Source organism: Anabas testudineus, chromosome 11 (assembly GCF_900324465.2).
Source record: "Anabas testudineus chromosome 11, fAnaTes1.2, whole genome shotgun sequence".
Classification (NCBI taxonomy): domain Eukaryota; kingdom Metazoa; phylum Chordata; class Actinopteri; order Anabantiformes; family Anabantidae; genus Anabas; species Anabas testudineus.
Window position 1 is genome coordinate 15057622 of NC_046620.1, and position 19323 is coordinate 15076944.

Below are 19323 nucleotides of genomic sequence, written 5' to 3' on the forward strand. Positions count from 1 at the left end.
TACTTAAAATCACATTTCCATACCTCTGAGGCAATGTTGGAGTGTTTTCCTTTAAAGTGTAGTGTTAGATGTGTTCTCTTAAAGACATAAAAGAGCCCCACAGTCTACTTGGCCTTCAGCAACTAATATTTTGGACTGCACAGTGTTGACACAGACATCCAGGTGTAGGCTTGTTGTAAAAATTTGGGTGGGATCCCATTCTATTAAGAATCAAACAAATTACATAGGCATACGTACAACACATCCACGTGTACTGTACACATACCATTTCCTTTGCATGTCCAAACAGGAGATCAAACGTTGAGCATGAAAGGGATACACGTGTCCGTTAAACACAGCAAATGCAGAGCAGCACCGAATCTGATTGAGATAGGAGAAAAGAAAGGGGTAATAATCTGAACAAGAAAGCAGTCTGTGTTACATTTTACGTGGAAAATACATTTGGCATGTAGGCTGTGAGAATTGGGTCCATGCAGCATGTTTGGAAAACTTGGCAGAGAGAAAACCCCTTCTCTTTCCAGACTCCTGGCGGCAGAAAGATCCCATAAACTTCTGCATAACGTGGCCTGGTGATCATGTGACCACACATTCCCCGAGTGAGAGCAGCACACCAACTCTTTCCAGCCTTCGATGGAAAACTACTGCTGCAGCTACTGTATTTCCTCCACCAGCGTTTTGGTCTCTTTGTGTATGTCTCTTTGTAGCTCTCCCTCTGCTTTCCCGGTTTCTCGTTAGCCTGTGTCAGCATATTCCACAGACACTTCCCCCTTTTCTGTCTTTCGAACCTCTCCTTTGGACGGAAAGAGTGAGAGGAGGGAGGAGGGAAAAAAAAAAAAAAGTGTGTGTGTTTTGTTGGAATATGTGTCAGTTGGCCAAATAGGCTCCACATGCTTGTCATCATGATGCAGGATGTGGCAGACTTAATCTACACCCTCTTTATTGTTATCAAGCCTCCTTCCCCATCTCCCTCTGCAACTATCTTTCGCATTTTTCTTTATGGATCCTATTCATTGTCTTTATTGTGCCGTATTTTGTGCCTTCCCCGATGTCACGACAAGCAAATTAGACTTCAGTAACGTATGATGGCGCTTTGCTCCAGTCTTAAATCCGAAGTGTGTTCGGCGTGTGGCGCCGTTGTAACTTAGGTTGCCGGTTCGCTGCAGAAGTGGGAGTGTTCCAGCTCAGTGCTTGGCAGACTTTGTTCCATGGCTTATTGTAGCAATAATGCAGTCCAGCAAACTGAGGAAGTCTACGCACACACGCACACATCCACTGTTTTATTCATGCTAGGTTGAAGCCTTGGTTACATTATCAGTGTTGAGTATTAAGTCAATTTAATGGTACACAACAGTGTACCGAGGCTTTTAATGACTATCAAAACAGGACTTCCTCACACAGAGTTACTGGTGTGTGCTAGGCTATATTTTGTGTGACTGCCCATCTATAAGCATTTGTGGCTATCGCTCTCCTCATTGATTGACTGATTTATATCGGCACTCATGCTTGAAATAGAATCCTCTCCTCTGTCTTGCACTATATCATTGTGTATGTGTATGTGTGCTTGTGTGTGTTTCAGACTTTTGCCATGTATGTGTAAAGATTCACTGACTGCAACTCTCTTCCTCGCTCACTAACCAGTGCCCACCCACCCCTGGCAGCCTACCCCCCTGTTTCAGAGCTCCCTCACGCCCCTATCCCTCATCCTCTTAGGGGAGCACGGGAGCATGCAGTGGAAATAACTGAACCAATAAAGACACTGCCAGGATCCATCCACTCCCAGCATTTCACATAGCTGTTGAAGGAGAGAAAGAGTGCTGAGGGTTGCTGAAGAGGGGAACAGGGTAAGGAAAAGTCTTTCCCTTAATATGACTACAACCATGGATGAAAGTAACGGTGGAAGATAGGATGCAAGAGGTGTGGGCATGAGTGAAGATGAATGAAGGAGGCAGGAGAAGGAGGGCAGGCTAGAATCAAGATGGAGTGACTCAGCTAGGGGGAAAATACTGTAGCTTCGGGACAGAGCATGTGCAAACACACTGGACACTCCTCCCTTGATGCTCCTACTCAGCAGTACCTGTGATGGAGAGTCGGGACATTCCTGGAGGACTTCCTAGTGGAGTTTGCTACAGGTGCAATGCTTTCTAGTCTCACAGCCAAAAACTCGAGTCTCTTATGTTTGATCGCAAGGGTCCTCAGCTGTTCTCAGCCTGGATTACCTTTCTACTCATTTTTAATTAGTGGAACTGAAGGGGTTTTAAATTGAGAAGACCTACTTATTTTTTATTTTTAATTTTTTTTTGAAAGTGCTGTACTTTAAACAAATGTGGAACAGGTGCTTTAAAAAGAGAAGGTCAGCGCGGAGTTGAAACTGAACAGAAGGTGAGGCAAAACTTCGACTGCTGACAGAATGAAACTGGTTAGAGCGAGGGCCCCGCCTCTCGTAAATCATGGACCATTTTCAGACCACCATACGATGCTGGTTGACTAGCTCATTGATTCTCCTTTTCAGAGATGCTCCCAAGCCAAGAGCTGGAACTCAGCCAAACCCACCCACCGCGCACAGTATGTTTGATTGTAATGGATCACACCATCAGATACACACACGCACAGTATGCACAATATATAAACGCACACACGCCCAGCCGGTCTAACCGGGGTACGTTCAGAAGTCTTGTGTTTGCTGTCAATTTGTTTAACAACAGCACAGACAGTGTTCTGAGATGTGGCCAATTTCCTAGCAGCCCATTTCTCCTCTCAGGGTCTGAATTTTAGGCTGATATCTCAGTCATTGATCTTTCACGGCAATCTTTTATTTGATTGTTTTCTCTTTCCCTCTTTTTAAATGATAAAGCATTTATGATCGTCTCTCTCAGGCTTGTCATTACAATTTAGTCCCACCAGACGACATGAATGGCTCATATGCATGTGAACTGGAGCATTTACATCAATTCTCATTGAAACTGTAGTTGCATGCTGCTGCGTGGCCTGATTTCCTTGTCGCATAGAAGAGCTGTGAAGAATTGGAAGAGAAGACAAATCTGTTACCCGTATGTAGCTCTCAGGAGGCCTCTGAAACACCATCCTTTCATGTATAATACAGAGACCTTCAAAGTAATTGCATCTTTCTTGTCAGTGCTTTTTCTTTCCTCCTTCTCCCTCGCACACAAACACTCCTTTGCACCTTTGAAGGAAAGGTCTAGTAATTATATGCAATTTTCCCCCGCATTGGCAAGTTTTAAACAGATCACTTTAAAGCAGAAAACTTTGGCAGAGAGATTTATCTCAGCTTCTTAAATCAATGGCATTTATTGATGACGAGAAAGTGAATATATAGCTACAGTACAAGTCGATTATGATGAAAGAGCGTTTGTAAAGCAGCAAATAAGAAGTGCACGGCGTTTGTGTGTGAAGGGGACAAAATCTAGTTCAATAGGTGCTTCTGACAAATGTACAATCAAGCAATTATCAAGTTTCTCTTACCGTGTCTTCATGAAGATGCATCGAAGATGATGATTAAACCTTTCAGGTGCACAGGTAAAATTTGTATCACTGATTTTTGGCATGGAAATCTTTACCTAATGGTAATACTAGATGATAACCTGAGACCCTGATTCAAAAATAAGTGGTTTAATTTGTATGTTGTTAGACCTGGTTCGAAATCACATGCCTATAGTCGTTCTGAAAGGCCACACTCGGCAGAATCAGGAGCCAGTTGTCATAGAGACGGGAGCTAAAGGTACACATTTTGAGACAGTCTTTCCTGAAAGAAATTGTTGCACTCAGTTGTTCACATGAAAAGTGACAGAAGTAGTTGGCGAGGGAAGTTTAAAAGGAAAGTTTAAACCCTGGCTCTTTTTTTATTACCTCCACACACCTTGCCAACCAGGGCATGAAGCGGGTGCAAATGTCAGATTGTCGGTTTTGGAAAGTTATAGAAATGGTTGGACACCCCCTCTGATGTTAAAAAGGTGGGGGAAGGGGGTTTCCAAATGTATTGAACCAGCTGACAAGCACTTTTGAAGTATCATACTGGTAGCTTAAGGACTCACAAAAGTCATTACAATTCATCCTGAGGGCGATGTGGACATCGGAACTCAATTTCATGCCAGTCCATCCAATAATTGTCAAGACTTTTTACTTAAAGTCACAAATGTGAACCTTGTGCTGGAGGAAACACCAGGGAATCACCAGATTCAGTGGGATACATCGTCTTGGAACTATGTGATAAACATATGGTTACCAATCGGTCTAATAGAGTGGAAAACTCTGACCTGTGCTGGAGGAAAGTCACTAGGACTCATCCTCTGGGAACAATGAATGCCTGTCAACACCATTCACTAATCACAGTATCTCTTGTTTGAGCCCAGGCTCCTCACAGTGGCAGCCATTTTGCATTGTTGTATTGGATGGATGAGCGAAGTAAAGTGAAGAGTTTTGACCATTAGGGTACAGATAAGATAAGATAAGATATTCTTTATTGATCCCACATTGGGGAAATTCAATTGCTACAGCAGGTCAGTGCAAAAAGAACAACAGAACAACAGTAATGTGCAAAAAGAATGAAAGGGTGTGCAAAAATACAAAAGTAATAAACATTTTACGAGAATCTACAACTATATACACTATTACGACTTAACATATATAATATGTTATACGTAATAATAAAATAAATAAAGTAAAAAAACAATACAGTCAGATGGGCTATGGATGCATGATAACCGGTTTTGTACATGTATATTTAAACTGTGGCATTGTACAGTCTGACAGCTGTTGGAATGAATGACCTGCGGAACCGCTCCTTCCTACATGGAGGGTGTAACAGTCTGCAACTGAAGGAGCTGCTCAGTGCCTCCACTGTCCGATGTAGTGGGTGAGAGGTGTTGTCCATGATGGATGTTAGCTTGGCCAACATCCTCCTTTCACCCACTTCCTCCACAGAGTCCAGTGGACAGCCCAGGACAGAACTGGCCCTCCTGACCAGCTTGTTGAGCCTCTTTCTGTCCCGGTCTGTGCTGCCTGCTCCCCAGCAGACCACGCCGTAGTGGATAGCGGAGGCTACCACAGAGTCATAAAAAGTCCTTAGGAGAGGCCTGCACACTCCAAAGGACCTCAGTATCCTCAGAAGGTGGAGGCGACTTTGGCCCTTCTTGTACAGGGCATCAGTGTTGTGAGTCCAGTCCAATTTCTTGTTGAGGTGAACACCCAGGTACTTAAAACTGTCTACTACCTCAATGTCCAAACCCTGGATGCTCACCGGTGTGTGTTGTGGTGTTCTCCTCCTGAAGTCAATCACCATCTCCTTTGTCTTACTGGTGTTCAATCACAAGTGGTTGCGCTCACACCAGTCCACAAAGTCCACAATGACTGACCTGTACTCCAGCTCGTTCCCCCCCGACACACAGCCAACAATGGCCGAGTCGTCAGAGAACTTCTGGAGGTGACAACTGCTAGTGTCGTATGTAAAGTCTGATGTGTAAAGGGTGAAAAGGAACGGTGAGAGCACCGTCCCCTGAGGAGCCCCAGTGCTGGAAGAAAAATAGTTTTAGCATTGAGCTATTGATCAGATCTATCTGGCTGCATTCGGTTCTGTTCTGCACTTTCCAAGACAGAGGCATTCAGATGATTAACTGGAAACCCTAGTCTCCTAAAACTACATCCTAACCCACACCCGAAATGCTTTTTCAGTATGTGGATTCTGATTAGAATGTCCTCTTAATAATGTCATGGCAATAACATTTGTTTACACAATATAATAAAGATACACATACATACCAACACACACAGACCTCCCATTCTTCCCACTGGTACTGGTAGTTCAGAAGATCACACCTGGGTAAATGTATAGTTTTAAGTACTAAACAGCCTCAGAGGTCATTGATGAATCGCAACTTAATAATAATAATAATAACTCATACTTTATTAATCCTTGTTGGGACATTCTTTGTGTTCAGGCTGCTCCCTTCAGGCACCAAGGGCTCAGGGTTCAGTGTCTTGTTAAGGGACATTTCGACATGTGACCAGGAATCAGGAGGGAAGCGAGAATTGAACCACCAACCCTGTGGTTCATAGACGACTGCCCTTTTTACACTCAGGAGCTCCAGCTGCTTTCCTGATCTCATTATGCTGTTGATACTTGTTTTTTATAATCTGGGGGTTAATGAGAAAGTGAAAGGTAATGGCTCAGTAGAAGAGTTGACATCTTAATATAGGATAGAGATAAATATCCTGAAGATGTGAGTTCTCTTTAGTCTATATACCGCCCCAGCAATGGGGGAGGTTCACATAAATCAAACGCCAAACTGATATTTATTTGCCTCCTGAACTATTTACTTACTGACAATAAAGGTGAAATTTATGTGTCTATTAAGACAAGTGTTTGTGAATGGTCAGGGGCTGCAAGCGCGGCCACTTTATGGATTGGATGCAATAAAAGCTTGTGATAAAACAATACAGAAGCTTTGGACCATGCCGCCAATCAAAGTTAAATATGATAAGTAAGTTGATTTATTTTAATGAAGCAAATTCTCCTCAATATCGCACCATCAGTATTTCTTGTCTTAATGCATGACGGGATGAAAGCAGGTCATCCTTACATCCTCCAAGATGCCACAAAGCTAACAGTGAGCAGTAAGGGAGGAAGCAGGACGAGAGGAGAGGAAGAGGAGATGGAGGGAAGATGAGGAGGGAAAGGTAATGGTGGGTGGGAGAGGGTAAACAGAGGGCAGAGGCCTGGAAGAGTTTAGTAGAGAGATTAGAGAGGTGCCCCGGGCTCATTTTCCACAAATGTGGACAAGGTGATGTCACTACATGTTCCACTGAGGGATCTCCCAAAGAAAGAGAGAGAGAGAGAGAGAGAGTGAAAGACAGGCAGGGGGGAAACAGAGAGGGACAGAGGGGAAGAAGTAAGGAGACACCAGGAGACAGGCAAGGGAAGTAAAGAGCGAGTGAGAGAGAGGGAAAGGGGGGGGGGAGAGAGTGAGACAGTTACATTGTGCAGCGGAGGAAGAGAGAGAGAGAGAGAGAAGGAGAGGGGAGGGGAAAAGTTAGACACGGACAATCTTGCAGTAACTTTTTTCTTCTCTCCTTCCTCCGTGGAAGAAGACTCAAGAAAAAAGACAAAAAGAAGCCAGGGAGACCAAAAAATAAATAAAAAGCCACACTGGATTTAATTTGAATTGCATTTCCATTGCCCCGCTGCGCTCCTTGGATACGTTTACGCATCTACTGACGGATCCATGTGGACGCCAATCCGTGGATTAATCAATAGTTGAAGGTATGATCTTTGTGGGCTTTGTGTGTGTGTGTGTGTGTGTGTGTGTGTGTGGACGTGGTAGCGATGTTTTGAAACGTCATACATAGGCGATTATCTTTTTCTTTTTGGCTGAAGAAAGTTGGTGAAGAGAGCGAAGTAGTGAAAGTTAACGGTGAAACTTTCCCAGTGCAACAAACCAAAAAAAAAAAAAAAAAAGTATCCCAAGGGAATATTACTGAATCCCGTTAACCCACTTTACAGTTACCAGTGAACGCAGCAGACACGGTGGGCAGTGATTGTACAGAGTACAGGGGCTTGTATGACATGGCATGACATCAACTGTGAGTATGAAGTCACTCTCTCCTAGTGGAGATCATTAAAGTGTAAATGTCTTTTTTTTTCTGTGGGGGGAGGATTATGTGAGAAAACTTTAAACCCAAACTATTTTTTTTATAGCTATCTGGCCAAAGTGATGGCGATTTTTCCCCCTTTATGTTTGAGCCAGGCCTTAACGCAGCAAACAACGGGCTGAGTTGTTTCTGTAAATCTCTGTGGCTTGCATCCAACCCCTGTGGCATGGAAAAGCCTCAGCAGCAGCAGCACCACTGGGTTTTTTTTTTGGGATGTGCAACACGCACACATCATTCAAACACTGCTCTGATCTGAGAACAGTGTTCAAAACACAAATAAATAAATAAAGAAATGAAAACCTGGGACCTGGGAAGGAAAACTGTGTGCAGGGGAGTAAACGTGAACGCCACGGACACATCTGCTTTGCTCATTACTCAGCTATCCCACATTTGCTGGTTTTTGCATCCTGTCTGTGCAACCCCCCATCCCCCCCATCCCCACAGAAAGGTCTTACGGGTTCTTAAAAGTTTTTCTTTTTTGTGAGTTCCTTTAAAATCTGGAGCTGCTCATGTTTGCGTGTATTAAATTCACCAGAGGGCTGCAACTTAAGAGAACAGAAGAGCGATTTCACTGATCAGCGGTTACCTTCTCACCTCAAGTAAACAACGGAGGACTTTTCATGAATTTCAATGAAAATGTGGTATTAGAAAACTTGGCAAAGCTCGTGTGCTGCAGTATCTCCTGGGATGCTTCCCTCCTTGCAGTAGGATGTTCTACTCCTTCTCCGCAACCCGGGGAATATAGCCCATGGAGGTTATAAATGGGTGTCCTTGAATTTCACTACGCATTAGGTGTTGCTCGCTTTACCTGCTGCAGGCTGCACGCGCATCGCTAAGCCGTGGGCTGTGCGGTGTCCGTTTCACATACTGTTTCCAATTTCCACGTGTGCTGTAGGCCTGTAGCAAATTGACTCCTTCATTTTTTTTTTTTTTTTTTTTTTCAGTTCAGCAGTGAAGTGAACATCGGCTTTAACAGATATGTGAGTCAAGCTGAAGAGAAGTCGCAAGTAATCTGCCAACTGAATGCTGACTCAACCCCGCATAACTTGGGCTCGGGGCCAACTAGTGTAGCTCACGTCATCAGAGCAGGCCTCGCTTTATATCCTTACTTTATTTAAGTGAATCAAAGTGTCCACGGCAGCTTTCAGCAGACGTTTTGGCCCATTTGCTTGTATTTAACACTCCCTGCTTTTGTTCACGATCTGCAACTGTGCTGGCCTGTTTCTCATCCACAAATATTCAGGTAAAGACCTTGAACGTTGTCCAGAATGTAAGACTAGTTAAAACTTGTCCCAGTCTCTTTTGAGTGTCGTACAGGTCTGGATGTTGCCTCCGCTGGTTTGTATGTTTCCAACGCTTCGAGTCGGTGGATATCTGGAGTGACTAGCAGCGCTTCAGGGCATCTTTGGTTACTTTTAGTCATTCCTAGTCCTATGTCGAAACAGGCCTACAGGACACGGCTCAGGTTTGGCCTCAAGCACATTTGGACTTCCTCGAGCCAAGAGTGCACAGTGTGTTTGCAATATCACTGTATTCTTGATTCGTCAAGTCAGAATTTCAGTAAATAGAAGCTTCTGGCTGTCAAAAGAGATTCAACAAAAATGTTATCTGACAGAAAACAGCAGTCTAAAAAGATGAGAGCATATTGACTGCTATCAGTATCCATTTATTTATGGTTTCATGTGAGCCTAAACCCATTAACAACAACAATTTGCTTCTGCATGGATGTACATGCTAAAAGCGTGCATATGCTGGGTCTCTAATAACATATCTTTATATGTGGCCCTTGTGCCTTCCGGTGCACACATATATGGATGTATTTGTATGTACATCTGTGCATGTCCACTGATCTCCTTAATCTGCAAACCCCTCTGTGGCATTCCAAGTCAACTTTTACAGCACTCTCCCAACACATCCTCTGCTTCAGAGAGTGCCCTCTCTGGATGATTCATTCGGGGGTTGCAACCCTACAGACCACTCAGGGGGTTCAGCGCAGCGACAAAAAAACGCTCTTGACTCAGTGTTTGTATGTTTGAGATGAGATGAGTTTTTGTGCAGAGTAGATTGGAAGCAGATATCCTGCGAGGGAGCTGTCTGTCATTGTCCCCGCTGCAGTAAGCTGAGAGAGAGAGACAGCTGGAAAGGCAATGAACCCCCAAATATTACATGACTGACACATTTACGCCGGGTTCTCCCATTTAAAACAGATGCAAAGTGTAAACACTGGGCTACTGGTTGAGTGTTATTTAATCATCCGTGTCTGGGTGGCTAATAAGCAATTCTCCTGTCAGGCCACGGAGAGGACATGTTTCATTTAATTCTGTCAGAGTGTGTTCATCTAAACATACTGTTGTTCCATCTGTATGCGATGAAATGTGTGACAACAAAACTTGCTGAGCGCTGGTTATGTAGGACGGTACCTGTGTTTCATTGTGCTCATAAAAAGGCTCTGGACATGTGGACATCCAAACTGAAACAACAATGAAGGCTGTTGTGTTTGTTGATGTCGGTCACGTGTCTTTAAGCTTTCAGTGCTGGAAGACTTTCAAATCGGTCATTGTTTTCCTTCCTGTATTGCCTTCACACTCGGTGACCTGATCGCTCTCAGGCCTTGCTTACTGGGCTCGTGGCCAGCCCTGCGGCCGAGCCTCGTGGCCTAACCCCACGCTGCCTTGACTTTATCTGCTGTAGTCAGCTGGGTGGCTGCGAAGCTGCAGATGGAGTGCAGAGAGAGCTGAAGAAAGAGAGATATTCACATAGCAACACATATTAGAAAAGCCTATTATAGTGTGCTGGATTATGGCCAGATAATAATAGCGGTGAGCTGTAGCTTTTCCTGCAGCCTGTGTTCTCTGGACTGTGCGACATTATGTACTGTACCAACTTTCTTATTATTGTGATCATGTGGCATGAAGCCTGTAATAATGGTCGCAGATTTAAAGTGCTCAAACACAGCCGTCGAAGGCTTTGATTAACCTTCCAGCTAGTCAACAGCAGCGAAAAAACTTCCGATCATGCTTTTCCGGCTGTTTAGCTTGCAGCTACAGTTACATAAAAAGTGTACGTTTTGTCAACAGCTGTTCATACAGATACATTGCGGCCATGCTATGATTATACAGAATCTTGGAAATGATATTGCTCCTTTCATAAAATGGTGACCTGGCCTTTTGAAATGTAAGAAAACAGGAAAAAGCAACTACACCTTGAGTCAGCAGCCCCCGAAATTGAATGTATAATTCATAACGTTGGGGCATATCAGTGTGTGTTAGCAGCAACCTGCAGGCAGTCAGGTCAGGCTGGATGGTATTCACACCTTGTCCTCAGCCAGACAGGACCGCCACATGGTGTACCCCCGGGGGAGCGTGTGGGGGTCATTTCTCCTTGCAGACGGGACAGGTGTGTGTACAGAGACACAGTCTGCTTGCCTGCCTGCCTTGAGGGGCTCCCGCTCTACCTGTAAACACTGCAGAGTTATGGGGTCCTCACACATGCTGAGGGGCAAGTCCAGGTCATGCGGGATGTGTTTATACGAGTGGGAGAGAGCAGGGCGTGCATTCTTGAGCGTGTTTTTTTTTTTTGTGAATAAGTAGCTGTAGTACGGGAGAGGGGCCGTTGACGCTGCATCTAATCATCATTTGGACGTGGCGCCCATTTAAATCCGTGTGCGAGCGTGTATGCGTGCGGCCACGTGGAAGCATCTGGTGAAACATAGCTGTCGCTCCAGATGTGTTTGTGTGTTTTGGCCCCACTGCCTGTTTGACTCAGGACCAACCAGCCTGCATGTAAATGACTCTACTTTCATGTATGCTTGCATTGCTTTGTTGTCTACCAGTAAGTATTTGTTAGAAGCAGAATGCGTAATTTCAGTTGACATTAAGAATTTGTTTCATAGATATGGTCACGTGTGTGCACGTGAGTGTGCTTGTGTGACAGCTGCCCAGTCAAGGGGCCAACCAGATGGACAGTATAATGACTATGATCAGACTTTATGGAGTTACACTCCCTAATGAGGGACATTCTGGTTAATTCATATGCCACTAACAAAGCTTGCACCATATCACAAAATGAACACATCAACTGTAACCGACTCATAAATATACATCATCGTCTATTTAGGAGTCAAGCATAATGTGCAGCTGTCAGCACTGCAGAGTAGGTAACCTGCTGACAGAACACAGAAAGGACATGACTTTTTTGACTTTCTCTTTTCCTTTTAGATCGTCCGTCAGCTGTTGGCTGGGGTGAGGTGAGGACGTTGGAACCATGTGGCTTCTCAGCTCCTCTCTGATTTTGTTGGCCCTCGCCTTCGGGTCATGTGACACACTGACGTCAGACCAAGGTGGGTTTTTTAGCAGTTTTACGTGATAAAATGTGAAATTCAAACTGAACCAGAGAAGAAGCGCAAAAACCAGATGATTCATTGAAAGGGCAAAATCGCACATCTGCCATTTATCCTAAACAAATTCAGACGACCCTGCAGGGACTTGGGATCTCACAATACAGGATCATTTGGGCAGACCAGCCTCAAGTAAATGCGATTGACAGGACAAATTGGATCCAAAACCTGCTTAATTATCCTCTAGTGTGGGGCCAGTATTTTTAGCTTTCTTGCCAAGGGTTAGGATGTCTGTACAAAGCTACAGGAGACACTGTTGAGCTATCTTGTCTCGGTCCAAGGGCAAGAAAAGCTGAAAGAAAAGCTTGATTTTTCAGTCTTATATGTTATATATGCGTTAAAACCAACAGCAAGTAGAAAGCACCGGTTAGTTCCAAATTCAGATTTAAAGCTGTATCAGTGATTTAATGAGTTTAATTTGCTGCTGCTGCTGTATGAAAGTGGTGTTGATGTTCTTTGCCAACAGTGAACATGAATAAAATAGCTTAAGCGCTTTTCCCAAATCACTGCTTTAGCAAAAATAACATTCAAAACAACATTAGTAACATTTCCTCCAATCTAAATGTTCAAACTCAAATAATTGCATTAAATCAGTGGCCTCTGCGGAGCTTTGCTAAACTGTTCTGTATTTGTTCAACATCTACACACAAAAGCTGTGAATACAAAAAGCCAGTAAATGATGAAGGCCGTATGAAATACTAATTGCTCTGAACCTACTCCTTGGTTCTTCATTTAAATGCTAAAAAGACAGCAAAGTCACAAAAGCAATTCCTTCTAGGGGATAAAGCAATGCTGTTTTTTCATTCTGCAAGCAGGTACCGGCGACGTTTTCGAAATTTTCGAGCTGGAGCCGTACGCTTGACCAACTCTTTACACTTTAAGACCCATCTTTTTGATGAAACTGTGCCTGCCTTTTTGTGCCCTGTGTGCACGATGGGGCCAAAGGCTGCATTGAAAATGGAGTGTAATTACAGGCTGTATGTATGTGAAGCTGGTGGCCACTGGTGGCCTCTGTGGTGAGGCTGTGGCAAAGAGGCACGTGTGTTTACCATGTGTGGTTGTGTTCCTCTTCACGGGCCATCAATCACACACGTTCCTGTGTATTTGTATAGGAAATGTGAGCTTTTGAGTCCCAGCGTGCACATATATGAGGTCTCGAACATGCTGAAATGCTACTTTGTTTGTTTCCATGTTGGAGATGCTGTACATGTTGTTCCTTTTTGTACCCTAGTGCGTGTGTTTGTGTATGACAGACACAGAGACAACATAGAAACGAAGAGTCAGTGAGGTGAAGAGACATCATTGTTGTGTTGTCTTGTTTTATTTATTTTATTTGGAACTGTCACACGCTCTCATCACACTGTCAGTGTGTTCTCAAAAGCCTGGCCGTGTGATATCACTTTGGGGGCCAAGCAAGCCTCTATAGCTCATGGAGCCCTGAAGGGAGCTTTGTGAACGAGAGGAGTCCCTCATGGGAAACCTTAGTCAGAGCTTTTCAGATGAGACTGAGTCAGCTTGCAGCTCCCCTGAATCCTCTTCCCCCCCCAGTGGTTAGAATAAAGTGCTTTCTCAAGCTACAGCTCCAACACTTTGTCACAGCGAGTACCACGCGCGTACTCGCACGCCATCGCTATTCCTCCGACTCATCCAAATCTCTACTTAGTGGTAATTTGCTGACATTACAGCAGGGAAGCAGGTTTAAGTAAAACTAGCGTTGAAGAGTCGAGCTGGATGATTACACTGCAGTTCTGCAGCACATCAACCACGGAGACTAGTCCCAGTAGTTAAATTAAATTCCCTGCCTGTGGTGAAGTGTTGCTGATATAGTTGTTTTTGTGCACCGCGGAACCAATGCATGCCTGTATGGGATGTGTGTATTGATTTGCGAGGTGTGGGTGGGTGTGACTAGGGTAGGTTGTAGGCCATCATAGACGTTCCCTGAGCATCACTGGCAAGAAATTAACTTCACTGTAACTGCTTCAGGATTCAACATGCCCTATAACTAGGATAGTGATTTACAATTGTGTTCAAATATCCCAGTGACCACACAATAACCACTGTGTGTCTGAAGACATGTGTCATGAAAAGCTTGAAAAGCTAGTGTGTCACAAGTCTCGTCCGCGTCTGTGTGCTTGTGAGAGTGTATTTAATGTGAGCCAGAGACCTACAAGGAAAAAAGTGAGTGAGCTCATCCCTCTTTTTTTTTTTTCCCCCCAAGTCTTTCCACTCCTCTGTACTGCAGTTTATCTCTGGAAAACAACCAGGAATGTTCTCTTGTCTGTCTTGTTCGGCCAAGCAGGCAAGCAGCGCACACACACACACACACACACACGCTGTCCATCTGTTTCAATCCCTGCTTCCTTTAACGACCCTGTCAGGTTGTCCTTTTCGTCACATTTTAACCTCATATAGACTACAAAGAATCACTGCATTGACTCATCAGCTTCATAAATTATAGCGTTCCCTCTCCTCCCCATATGTTGCATTCAATAGCTCCGTGACTTTGAAGACTTTCCTGCGTTGTTCGACTTTCTGGCGATCAGCAGCACAGTCTAATTATCTTAGAATGCCACATTGCAAAGCACATTCAATAACCACTGTGCTCCCTCTCTCTCTCTCTCTCTCTTGTTGCAAACCACATACCGCACACTTCTGACCTCTTCTACCCAGTGGAAGCACTGCCAAGAGTTTGCTGTTATGAAAACCAAATAAAAACTTGGAAGCAGATGGTTGCAGCAGACCCTGGCCACAACAAGGCACTTGCAGATAAGGCCATTGATTCTTAAACCTTTTTGAAGTTTGTTAAATATCAAGTGGCATGCAAGAAAGGTCACACATTACTTATTTTAGCTGGGGTAATGCAGTAGGCCAGCTAGAGTTGAATTAATACTGTCTACTCACATCGATCTTTGTTATAATGAATGCCTCAGTCTTTGTCTAGTCCTTCTCCTAAAGACAAGTTACATTCAACTTTCCCTAGATTGCACAGTTACACATTTAAAACAATAAATCATCCACATCTGTACACACACATATTTCACGCCCACTATGTTGAACGCTATGTGGTGTTTTACTTCTAAAATGACAACCTCAAATCTATGAAGGCCTTAATATTTTTTTTTTTTATCTTTGGCAAGGTGGGGACTGGAGGGAACATTCACAGCTGTGTGCAGTATGACTGCCAGTGTAGTACCATTACCTGCTTTGGCAAGACTCAAACACAGCCCATCAAAGAGGAAGTGAACCCAGCCAAGACCATCCAATCTCTTTAAGGCTGCATGCAGGCTAGTAGCAGGATCCTGGAGTGGCACTCATACTTTGTGCTAATTAGCTTGTCAACAAGCAAATGCCTTTCCTTTGATCGCAGCTTGAGAGGAAAAGGGGTTTCGAGTTCTGCAGCGCATCCTCTGCCAAAGTGCCCGAGTACGCAACAGTCCACTAAAATATCATCTAACCTCTGAGTTATACAGAAATAGCTGGTTAGTCTCCTGACTGTGAGCACGGGTCTGATGCTTTAACAGCAGCATTTAACATAATTCACCGCTTTATAGGAGTTAACACTCTGTATGGTTGCTCAGATCACAGAGTTAATAAGCTTCCTTCGACGTCAATCATGATGGTTACATGGTTGGAGATGAAACCTGCTGGCAATCATCCCTCTTCCATCATGTTCTATGTCATTCTTCTCGCAGCTCATTTACATGTGGTTTGAAAAAGTTGAAAGTTGAGCATGCCGTTTTAATAAAGCCTGTCTGATGTTATTTGACTGTGTGGGTTGTGAGCACTGTTTGGAATGAGAATAATATCATATGATGCTATATGCATATGCAGACCTGAGTGTCTTTGACTGTTCCTAAAAGTAGCTGATACTACAAGAACGCTTTTACAAACCTTAAACCTTGTACCTTGAAACTTGCAGCATGCTTAATGGATCCATAACCAAACTTTTATTGTATGGGTTCTTTATTCCAGCGACGGCAGGCATCATATTTTTTTAGTAAAATAACTTTGGTAAACTCACAGTAAAAGTGAGGTTGTTGTTAAGTCGATTTTGCAAGTTGAGAGTATTTATCTATTTAATCTTATTTGTATTCTTCTGTACACACCCTTACTGGCTCTAATGGAAGCTTTTTGATGCTGGATTACAGTAATGAATCATCGCATCCAACTAATGCAACAACTCTGACTCTTCATTTAACAGATTACCACAACAAATGATGACTGTGGACATTATGAAATAATGAATATTCACAGGTAATAAATCATCGAATCACAAATGTCCCTATCTAATAATGAAAAACCAGCCATCTAATATCCACGTCTAATAACAAAAACCAAACCATCAATTAATAAATATCAAAGTCTAATAACAAAAAGCCAAACAATTATGAATTCATTAGCTGATGTGGTGCTTTGTTATTTGATGCCTGCATGAATAGTGAGGGCTATTCTAGCGAGCAAGCTAGAATAGCATCCCACTGTACTGTGAGGTCGAGCTAAGCATGGTACAATATTAATAAAGTCGAACCACGTCGTGCAGGGTGGAGCGTGACAAGCTGGGCCTGAAATGTCCTGCAGTCGGGAGACAGCGGTGTATATTTTGGGTAAAGGAAACCTGCCGCAGCTTCATTTCTTTATCTTGTGATGTGATGTAGTCAGCTATTCTTAACACCTCTGAAGAAGAAAGAAAGAAGAAAACACATAGCCTTAAAAAGTGTTTGTGTTCAGGGCAAGTCGCTTTTCCTCAAGTGACCTCTCCCCACCCATCACGTCTTCCTCGCTCCGTCCTGCGTTGCCCCTTCCCTCCTGTCTCCACCTTCTCCTCCCTTTATGTTGCTTTAACTTTTCACGGCGCTGCCTCCAGCCAGCATCTCTCCGCTCCCGACAAAGCCTTCATCTTCTTCTCTTCTCTGACGGAAAAATGGGGCGGTGACGAAAAGCACAAAGGGGAACGAGAAGAGAGAAGAATAGGCGGCGACGAAAGGTAGAGCTTAAAAAGAGAACCTGCAGAGGTGCTTAGTGTGTGTGTGTGTGCGTGTGTGTGCGACTTAAAAAAGCAGAGTGGAGTAAGTGCTGAGTAAGCAGATCCGGTTTTAGGATGGCCCAGTGTGTGTGTGGTGTACGAAAGACAGAAATAGTGTGTGAGAAAAAACCATAAGCTGTAGTGAGTCAGAGCATGATAGGGCTCAGAAGACTAATGTTTCCATAATCTTCTGCTGTAGCCGGCACCCACTGCTCACAGTCACATACACTTCATGCAATTTCTATGACTTCATCTCAGGTTCCCCCTCCGCTTCCCGCCAAAAAAAAAAAAACAACAACACCGTCTGACATCTTATTTCCACACCTCGGTTTGTGCGGCGCTTTTTCCGAGAACCGAGATGAGCAGAGGCTGCAGGGCGTCAAGAGATAAACTTGATAATAAGCGATGAAGCGCTAAATGTGAATTACTTCTATCTTGAGCCGACCTCCGTGAAATTAAATTCCTAACTCTTAATTAAAGTCAGTTGGGTGTTATTATTTCAGCAATTATATAAGGCTCTTTCACCTCGTTTTGATGTGACTTTCAGCGAGGGAGAAAGTTAAACTGTGGTTGTTTCATGACAGCTCTCCGCTTTTTTCCATTTCTATATTGACGCAGAATCAACAAAACTAAGAGACACAAAGGATCTGATGAACATTTCTAATGTCGAAGGAGCCCTTTTGTTTCAGGCGGTGCGATGTCTTCCTCTAGACAATCAGCAGTCACCTTTAAATGAATACTACTAATTACATTGGACCAGTATCATTTAGAAGTGCTCTATGAGGCTACACTGATAAAGTATGCACCACTGAAGGGCTTTCATTAGAATTAACTGGGGCGCCCTGTTGCAATCCAGTATCAAATACTACTACTACTATGTTTCACAATATATTACTACTAAAAAAAAAAAAAAAAAACACCACCATCCTCCCCATGCAGCATTGAATGCGATTCAATTAAATCGCTTTAGATTATTACTGACACAAACACAGCTCAGAGATAAATGATTAGGTTTTATTTTGGGTTAACAAAGGGCACCACCTGCTTCCAGCTTCTCTGCAGTTATAGTAAGAGAAAACCATTTTTCTTTCCATCTTTCTTTTCTTTTTTGAACAACTGTGCTCTGTACAATGTCTTGATCGGGGCCAAGGTCCTTGGCCCCAAAGAGATCAATTAACTGTGTATCACAGTGATTCACAGGTTCCACGTCTACCTGATCAAACCCGATATTTCTACACATCTCACATCTTCCCGCCCGTAGTCAGTCAGGCCGCTCTGACAGGCAACACTTCTCTCTGTAACCTCCCTTGACAGGGTGAGAACGTATCCATCAAACAGAGGCTACTGCGACAGACAGGCTCGGTGCTAGACAACTTGTCAGGCTGGGCTGTTCCTCTCTGCACAGCTTTGCCCTCATTTCATCTCACTCTCTGTGTTTTCTTTATATATATATATATATTTTTTCTACTCTATTTCACCCCCACCAACTCGCATTTTCCTTCTTCCAGATCAATATTTTTGTTTCTCTCAAATGTATTGTACTGTATATTTGAAGTTGCTTGTTCGCTCTCGCAAAAAAAAAAACGCTGACCATTTCATCCAGCAGTACGTGTGAAAGGTTGCATTTCAGATAACGTCTCCAAAGACTGATGTGCTCCTCTACAGTTTTTGCTATTTACGCACACCCACTGTTTGCCTTTTCTCTCGCCTAACCTTCTGTGCCATCTGTTTGTCTCCCTGCAGATGCACAGTGCCCGTCCTTGCAGGTGAATGAGTGGAATTTTCTTCAGACGACCAGACACAACATCACAGGTGAACAGACGAGCTCAAACTGACACGTATCCTTCACCGAGCTTTATTTATACGGGTGCTGACGAGTGCCGTCTTTTGTCAGGTTTTAATCTGGTGAGCCGATTCTCCCTGCTCAAAACTACAAATGCCAAGAAGATCCGCAACCCTCGAGGACTCCCCATCCTCCGCCTGGGCAAGACAGCACTCCTACGCCCTATAGAGTAAGTTTACAGTAGAACTCATTCCCTCTCTCTCTCTGTGGGACTTTTTCTTATTCTAGCAGATACAGAAAAAACACATTGTTCACCGCTTTAGGTGATAGAGAATATATCACTAGATAGGAAATGTAGTGAATACTTCTTTTTTTTTTTATATATAACATGCTGTACAGGGAGAGAGGCGCAGAGAGAGTCAGAACACCCCGCAGCTAATCAGCCTCTGAACCCTGAAC

The 19323-nt window shown here is 43.7% G+C and overlaps 1 protein-coding gene across 5 annotated transcripts in view; it reads left to right on the forward strand.

Annotated features, from left to right (window-relative positions):
• The first annotated feature begins 7024 nt into the window (after nt 1-7024).
• col16a1 (collagen, type XVI, alpha 1) overlaps nt 7025-19323 on the forward strand; it is a 53725-nt gene continuing 41426 nt past the window's right edge. For 4 of the 5 annotated variants that reach the window (XM_026347645.1, XM_026347648.1, XM_026347647.1 and 1 more), the window contains exons 1-4: nt 7025-7273; nt 11880-12001; nt 18825-18893; nt 18976-19093. In XM_026347645.1, coding sequence (XP_026203430.1) covers nt 11926-12001; nt 18825-18893; nt 18976-19093 — 263 coding nt within the window. In that variant the 5' untranslated portion in view covers nt 7025-7273; nt 11880-11925. Of the gene's footprint in view, nt 7274-7513; nt 7594-11879; nt 12002-18824; nt 18894-18975; nt 19094-19323 lie in introns of all 5 variants that reach the window. The other variant, XM_026347646.1, reaches the window with a different exon arrangement.